The following is an 8,784-nucleotide window of genomic DNA, read 5'->3' on the forward strand; positions in this document are numbered from 1 at the left end:
ATTTTATAGAGCCGTAACATTTGGCTTGAATTCTGTAGAGTAAAACCGTTTTTGTTCAAACCGGAGCTTATTGTGGAGCTATAATTCCACGCTTGTGACGCTGGTGGTGAGAAAAATGTACGGTCCCGTTGGCAGCGTGTGCTCATCAGCTGGGCCCTGGGTTGTTCTTGGACACCGCACCACGAGTCCACGATGACCGGTGATCCGCAGACAGGTGCAGAGGGCAGGGCCAGGGGGAAGGGAGATTGCAAAATTATGGGGTGCCAACCGGACTGGCAGGCCCCAGACAACCGAAAGGCGGCCCCAGGCCGGCGGGAGCCCAACTTGCGCCACCGTCCCACGACCGCCATGGCCGCCAGCGCCAGGCGCCAGCGCCAGCTGAGCTGCACCTGCACCTGCACGGCTGCACTGCATGCATCAGCCGCGTTGGTCGTTGACATTCGGCAGGGCCGGCTTGTAGCTGCCGCAGAGCCAGCGGGGCCGCGCGCGCCGGCCGGCCGGGTGCAGGCCACCTTGTCTGCCTTTTGTTTATTCCCGGCGCCTACAGCCCCCTCGCCCGATCGGACCGCGCTGGCGCGTGCGGGGCACCGGGCCGCACCGCACCGCGCGTCAGCGCGCCTGCCTGATTAGAGCTGCCGCCCGAGTGACTTCGGGATCCGCGGCCGCGAATTTCTTATACCCGAAACCGGCCATTCCGATGCGTCCGTGGGGTCTCAATCCCGCTAGGCGGAGGGTGCTGAACACGAGTCAGGAATAGCAATAAGAAAGTCGCCTTCCGCCGATGCAGCAGCAGGCAGGGCGGCGCTCAGGTTCAGCGGCTGGCCGATCATTCGATCGGCCTCCAGCTCACCAGCCGCAGCAGCGAGGGGGGAACGACGACTAGTTTACACATTCCTGTCCGATACATGCATGTAATGTACTCAGGCTTGTGTAGTAGCGGTTGTGTGCGTGGCACAAACTCCTCTGCTCGGTCGGAGGAAGAGGAGAATGCATGCATGTAGCGACATGAAGAAGTATGTAACGGCGGCCAGCAGCAGCAGGCGCATCGGTTTCAGCTTCTGTTACCGGCCCCGACCGAAGAAGATTCTTCGCCGGCCGGACGGACGGCAATGGCTAGCTGGACAGGACGGAAGGCGGCAGGTTCATGTATCCGCCGAGAGTTCAAGGACGAGCTAGCGGCCCCCGCCGGGCGACTGGCCAACCGGGCGTGCGCCCCAGCCTAGTTCTCTAATCTCTAGCACGTCCTCGCCGGCGCGTCGCGAACGCTAGCTTGGCATCGCATGATTGCAACCAGCGGAAACCGACGCATTACACGTCCTGCGGGTCGTTTTAGCACTCTAGCTCTCGGACACGCGGCCATTGCATTGCTGCCGATGGTCCACGTCCTGACGCTCCCTGCATGCGTGCTGGGGCACGAGGCAGACACCAGCAACGGCTGGCTGGGGATGGAGAACACAGCGAGCTAGCCCCGTACGCTCATGCAATCTGCAGCCGCGCGGCACACACCTGCCTCGACGCCCCCGTACCGTAAGTCTTGCTACAGATTGTTACGAGTATACTACTCGCATCTTCAATTGTAAATACGTCGATCATCAGTTTATGTACGGATTACGTGCAGTGGCAGACTGAAACTACGAAGGAGCGGGTGTTCCGTCAGCAAAGCAGCATCACTGGGCTTTTTTTAGTGGACAATTCGCTTGGTATAATGCAAGAAGCGCGGTGAAATACTGTTGAGATGGAAAAAATAAAATGCGCACAGCACCATTCTCGACGGAAAATGTAAAGAACTGAAAGCATCATTGAGCAAGCGAAGACGATTCATATGTCACTAGACTGACTAGGCAACAAGGCAAGAGCAACGTATTCTATTTCAGCAGGGACGTAGACCACGTAACTGATGAACAGATGATGGAGGCGTAAATGCTACCTGACTAATCAATATTGGAAGTATTTGTTCTTGAGGCGGATATGGATTGGACGACATGATAATTGTATATGAAGATGCTGTCCCAGCTTAATCGCCTATGCACGAGTAGCTAGCTAGAAGAACGTCACAGTAGTGCGTGGCTAACGCATTCAAAAATCCGGTAGAGTGAAGGCATTAATCGAGGCTATATATATTAGCACGACAACAAAAAACTTGTGATGTTACATCTGTTCATTTTAATACGGAAAGCCGTTGCATGTTCATTGAATCCGTCCAACAACATGTTCAGTGTACTCTGTAATATCTCGTCAACAAGTGCTCTAACAGACATCAAACCGATCAGTTACCGGCTTGATTAGCTAGCCTTTCTACAGGTATCCGTCCTTGCTTTTAAAACAAAAAATATAATAAAAATGTTTCTGGTGCATGCCGGGACACTTGTTCCTCTTTTCATTCCAAAGGAGGGGACACCTGTTGGCAGCAGCAGAACAATCCAAATTGACGTTTCGAAAAAAAAAATATGCTCATATTTTTGCGGAAAAGCTATGCTGAAATGAGTCGTTAAAAAAGCTTTTGTTGATAAGACCTAAATCACCGGCCCATTCGCTTGTTGGCTTCAGCCAGAGCTTATCAGTCATGGTATATTATTTTTTTCTCACAACAAACCAGCACCAGTCAGATTTATCAGCCTAGAAACCAATCAGCGAATATACTGGTTGCGTCACGCACCACTGTTCTCAGCCAATAGAACAAATATCTAGCTTCAACTTTATCTGATATATCTGCTTCTGACAGCCACAAAAACTTGGCCAGAGAATATCCAAAACAGTACTGGCAAAAGAAGGCAGGCCCAGGTGCATGCATCCAGCCCCTCGTCGTGTCCTATATAAACTGCCCAAGGTTGTTCGGTGTTCACAGCAAAGGCGGCACTGCCCGAACCACCTCTTTGGCCGTATCGCGCAGCGCTCACCCGCACACGCACGCACACGGTCTATCTACTCCACTCCACTGCCACCGCTACTGCTTCATCAGCAGAGCAAGCGGCCGGTGGTGCAGCGCCGGGCAATCCAAAACATGGCTCAGATGATCTCCACCATGCCCATGCTGGACGCCGCCCCGGCCGCGTCCGCCATTATGGCACCCAAACTGCAGGCCGCCGCCGCCTGCCTGGACGCGCCGCCCTCGGGCATCACCGTCGTGTCGAGGCAGCACGTTCGCCCGGACGCCGCGTCGGCGGTCGGTGACCTCACGCTGTCCGTCTCCGACCTGCCCATGCTGTCGTGCCACTACATCCAGAAGGGGCTCTTCTTCCCGGCCCCCGACCTGCCCATGCCCTCGCTCGTGTCGCTGCTCCTGTCGTCGCTGTCGCGGGCGCTCGCCGTCGTCCCGGCTCTCGCCGGCCGCCTCGTCACGCTGCCCGACGACCGCATCGTCATCCACTGCAACGACGCGGGCGTGGACTTCCTCCACGCCGTCGCACCCGGCTTGTCGCTTGACGACTTTCTCGTCCCTGACGCCGACGTGCCGACCAAGCTGACAAAGGACCTGTTCCCCATGGACCGGACCGTGAGCTACGAAGGCCACCGTCGCCCGCTCACGTCGTTCCAGGTCACTGTGCTCGGTGACGGCGCCGTCTTTATCGGCATCGTCGCCAACCACGCCGTCGTGGACGGCACCTCCTTTTGGCAATTCTTCAACACCTGGGCGGCCATCTGCCGCGGCCAGTCGCCCAAGCTGCCGGACTTCCGCCGAAACTTCTTTGGCGAGTCCACTGCCGTCCTCCGCTTCCCCAGCGGCGTCGGCCCGTCGGTGACCTTCGACGTGGACGCGCCTCTCCGTGAGCGCGTCTTTCACTTCAGCGCTGACGCGATTCGCGAGCTGAAAGCAATAGCCAACCGTCGTCCGAGCGGTGGCCATGACGCCGAGGTTTACGGCAAGATGGCGCATGACCCCAAGAATCCCCAAGTGCGCGGGGAGATCTCGTCGTTCCAGTCGCTGTGCGCGCAGATATGGCTCGCGGTGACGCGTGCCCGCAAACGCCTGTCGCCCGACGCGACGACGACGTTCCGAATGGCGGTGAACTGCCGGCACCGGCTGCAGCCGCCCATCTCCCCTGCCTACTTTGGCAACGCCATCCAGAGCGCTGTGACGATGGCGACGGTGTCGGAGCTGGCTCGCAGCGATCTAAGGTGGGCCGCGGGCAAGCTGAACGAGAGCCTCGCGGCGTACGGCGACGGCACGATCCGGCGCGCGGCGGCGGCGTGGCAGGCCGCACCCCGGTGCTTCCCGCTGGGCAACCCCGACGGCGCGGTGATCACGATGGGGAGCTCGAACCGGTTCCCGATGTACGAGGGCAACGACTTCGGGTGGGGACGGCCCCTCGCGGTGCGGAGCGGGCGCGCCAACAAGTTCGACGGCAAGATGTCGGTGTTCCCGGGACGCGCCGGGGACGGCAGCGTGGACATCGAGGTGTGCCTGGCCCCGGAGACCATGGCAGCGCTGCTCCGCGACGCCGAGTTCATGCAGTACGTGTCGTGCCCGTGTCGCATCTGTTGTGATGTACCCGGTGCCGTGCGGGCGGGCGCGAGTGGGGGCCATCGGCCGTCGTGAGTCGTGACATGCCATCGGGCGGCGTCAGCGCTGCTGTTGGATTGCTCGGTCGTCCTTGCCTTTGGAGGGTACTACTAGCTAGTTGGTGCCAAGCATTGTATTTGTCTCGCTTTTTCGGAGTGCTGCGTGTAATCGTGTTAGTTAGCAACTACTAGAGTACTTGGAATTTGGAAATGACTCTTATGCTGCAGCCTGCAAGCTATGTAACAGCGGGGAGAATATGAACCGTGTATCAAGAGTTAGAAACAAGTTTCTGAAAATGTTGGCACTGCTGAATAGTTCATCAGATCATGAAAGCTACCTTGTAGATTTAAAAAGCTATATACTCCCTCCATTCTAAAAAATGAATTTAAAGAAGTTTTACTCAATACAAACCCAGAATTACACCTTTTTGAGGCAGAGGTTATATCACAATCTGGGTCGGAAGCTGAATATTAATCCACAAGCTCACAGGATCTAGTAATGTCATTTTCCGGCCTTATACTTGCACGCCAGTTCAATTTTCAACCCAAAACTACAAAATCGGCTTTATATTTCTTTTCCTAAAATAATATAATTTTATTTTAATACGTAGAAATTCATAACTATTTATTTTAAATTAGAAACAATGTGAAAGTATTTTCTAAAAATGTTATATATCTGTTTGTGCTCTATTTTGGATCTTATTTGTTCATATTACTAGTGTTTCAACACTTGAAGCCATGACCATTATCTATGTAAATTATCGTTTTTTATACACTATATTGATCACATAACTAGTTGATTGCATGATATTTGAGGCACTGCCATGTTTGAAACCTACAACATAATCAAGCAATCAACATAAAGTAAAACTCTAGCTATGTAATGATTAAATAGGATCTATACATGTGGTAGAGCATGGCTTGTGTGAGGTTTGTTTCATATTCCACATCTTTCTAATATACTCATAAAATGCCAGATCCTTTTTGTATATATTCAAGCATGATACAATGCAAGCAACAATTTGAATAAATAATGAGCATAACTATGAACAATAAAATAATAGAAACAAAAAATAAGTATGATCTAAATCACCCTAAACAGATCATCAATAGATAGATATACGTAGGTGCTTGTATTTTTATCATAAAAATCGTGGACTTAAATTCAGTCAGACAGATTTTATCATAAAAATCTAACCAGCTACTAAGTTATACGTTTGGTTCGCTTCAATTAATCCTCTTAACTACACGACTGAAGCATACTTAATCAATGTAAAAAATATCTTGTCTGCCGTCACAGCACCAGCAGTTCAGCACGCAAGTAAGGTCAACGTTGTCCATCTCGCATCTCAAGACGGTCACTTTGGTAGCCCATCGACCGTTGGGTACCGAATCTGCAATCTGCTCTGTTGCTGATGCTGGCCCAGCCCATGAAACAAAAAAAAAACGTCAATACGCGCCTTAGGGCCACTAGCTTTCTGATGTTAATGGCCACGGCCCACGGGCCACCTAATGGCCAACCCATGGCAACCAAGGCACACAGCCCCTTTCCTCTCTTTACTAGAAAACCTGGGCGCGGCGTTGCCGCACCATGACCCATGCCATTTTATTGGCCTATGATTAAACGATAAAGTTTTAAAGCTCAATAGGAAGCTCAAGGTTGTTAGATATCTTCTGGAGCTATTTACAAAAATGAAGGAGCAATATAAGATTGAAGAAGACGTGAATCCATGAGCTTTAGTATGATTTGTTGTACTTGTAGGAAGTTAAAATGCAGTTCATCTGAAATTGAGTATTTGGTGAAATTTAACCAGATTTCTTCTCGCAACTTACAGTGAACAATAAATAGATGTCACGGCTGATGTAACAGTTACCAGGACTGGAGTTAAATGTTGCTTCAATATGTGACAACAGAAACTAAATAGATTTTAGTGGTCAGTGCTTAAGGGTTCATACATACATGGTTAGATGGACTAATGCTCCTGATGAATTAGTAAGAAACCAGCATGCGAATTGAAAGATTGTCTTCTGCTCTAGAAATTTGTCTCAAATGAATAGAGAGTGCCTTATGTCTTTGAACAAATGCCCACCTGAGACAGAAACATGATGAGGCAACATGTAGTCACTATTGAGGTTTTTGGCTAAATCTATGCATTCTCGATGAAGGAATTTGGTGTTGTTTTTAGTCTTTTTGATTCAGAGTAGTAAGCTGGGGACCTCCTTTGTCCTTTGTGCATTGTACTAACTATTAACCGGAGTAAAACGAGATTAATGTCCACATTAGTTCTATATAATTTGAGTCTTCCATTCCTAGAATTAAGCAATTAAATGAACTACCAAACAGATATGTCTTTTCTATTACCAGTACTTTCAGGTGAGAACATGCTATGATCAATCACAAAACTGTTGGCGCCATGAGTTTGATCAGATGCTCTTTGACATTTCATAATGATGAGATGCTAACCTTGCGAAGTGGTTTATTGATTGTTTGTCTTTTTAGTTAAGCAGCTCGCTGGAGTGTGACTATTTTGATTCTTCACCTGCGCTAGATTGCTGGAGCATTACTAAAATGACTTCAGTAATATTGCACAACAATGTTGCATGGGAAAAGTCCATTTTCCTCTAAAGTCAATATAGCTGGCTACCATCACACAGGGGAAGAAAAAAGGAAGAAAAGAAAGAAAGGCATCTGAAGCACCACCATTTTCGTTTTAGTTTTGTCAGGCCGCCGAGCGAGGAGAGACTACTATCTACACATTGAGATTGTTCAGCAATGTAGGAGTATTAATTTTTATGCAACTACTAACATGATCTTTTTAACTGTATATTCTGTGAAATTCCTATGTGTATATGGTATAGTCATGATGTCATGGTGACATCATCAAGCTAGCAGCAGAGCAGAGCATGTGGCGGCCGCGTCACAGCTGTGCTCGGCCAACTCTCATCCCAAAGAGGCGGCGTAGGAGTTGCACACGCGCCTGGCCGGGCCTAGGAGCCGGAGGGTGACCGAACTGCCGGACCCGAAGCACATGGTGGCGGCGTTAGGCTGGATTTGGGGTAGAGTCCAATCCATCTCCATTGTAGTGAGGAGGGTGGCGGCGCGGCGGAGCACGGGCCGCACAGGTCCGCGGGCCTGCGAACGCGGTGTAGGGATGCGGGGGCCACGCAGATGGGCGGCCGCGCCGGGATCTGCGGACAGACTGCGTGACCCTCCCTCGTGTGTCGGCAAACCACCCCGCGCCGCCGCTGCCCTCCTAGGACCTCCGGCGGCCTGTGGCAGAGGCGCAGAGCAGAAGGACCCGAGCGTCGTCGAACCTCGCGCAGGAGAAGGGAAGACCGCGGCGCAACTCCCGCGAGACGAGGCTGGAGTCTGGAGGAAGATGGAGAACGGGTGGTGTTGGACGCCGCGATGCCGATTAACGTCTCGACCTTGAGAAGGCAACGGACTGAGTAGGGACGCCGCTCGGGAGCTGTGCTAGTTCCAAGCTCGGCGTCCAGAGACCCACGATGGGCACGAGTGGCAACTGCAAGCGGATGGAGTGGCGGCGTAGGAGGCAGCGGTGGCCGAGGGGCAACTGGCGTATGAACGAGCGGGGCAGCAGTCCGAGGTGGGAGGGGCCGAGGGGGCGACCGGGCGAGTCGAGTGGGTTCGGGAGCATTCGTGACCGCTCGATTGTGGCTTAACAGGTAGGAGACCCGTGAAGATGCTAATCGGATGGTCAGCATTGCTGGTCGGACGGCCAGTGGCCTAACAGGCGACGTGGCCCTATCCATTAGCCCGCTTTTGGTGTAGAAATCGTAGATAGAGATTACATTGATTGAAAACTACCGTGAACTACATGTACCACGACGATCCTGATGAAGACTACCGTGATTTCCTCTTCCATATCTTGTTCTTTTCTTTCCCAGCGTGATGGCAGACTACACGTAGCACGACCTGGAGATATTGCTGCCGGCGCTCAACACGACGTCGCCACGGCTAGGAGCACGTGGCTGGCGCTCGACAACACGGTCGCGCAATAAAACGCAAATTCCAGGACGGCTCACACCACGGTAGACCGGTGGGTGCATCACCAACCTGCATCGTCTGAGCTCGAATACCGATTAAGGCCTCGTTCGGTTGCAAGGAATAGCTCCTAGAACGATTCCTAGCCGGATTACTTGCTTAAATTATAGTGTTTGATCAGCTAGAACGATCCCGGAGATGCGGACTAACCGAACGAGCCCAATTATCTTGTCGGTGTCTATGATAAATGAACGTGCTTCCTCTGTAGAAGGTGTTAT

At 51.9% G+C, this 8,784-nt stretch overlaps 1 protein-coding gene across 1 annotated transcript; it reads left to right on the forward strand.

Annotated features, from left to right (window-relative positions):
• Positions 1–2,847: 2,847 nt before the first annotated feature.
• Positions 2,848–4,823, forward strand: LOC136459460 (uncharacterized acetyltransferase At3g50280-like). Its single transcript, XM_066459311.1, has one exon. The coding sequence runs from the start codon at positions 3,002–3,004 to the stop codon at positions 4,535–4,537; it is 1,536 nt and encodes a 511-aa protein (XP_066315408.1). The 5' UTR covers positions 2,848–3,001; the 3' UTR covers positions 4,538–4,823.
• Positions 4,824–8,784: the final 3,961 nt, after the last annotated feature.

Source organism: Miscanthus floridulus, chromosome 6, assembly GCF_019320115.1.
Source record: "Miscanthus floridulus cultivar M001 chromosome 6, ASM1932011v1, whole genome shotgun sequence".
NCBI lineage: Eukaryota > Viridiplantae > Streptophyta > Magnoliopsida > Poales > Poaceae > Miscanthus > Miscanthus floridulus.

Bases quoted from the DNA above. Each gene is read 5' to 3' on its own strand.
- LOC136459460 (XM_066459311.1), top strand. From the start codon at position 3,002: ATGGCTCAGATGATCTCCACCATGCCCATGCTGGACGCCGCCCCGGCC.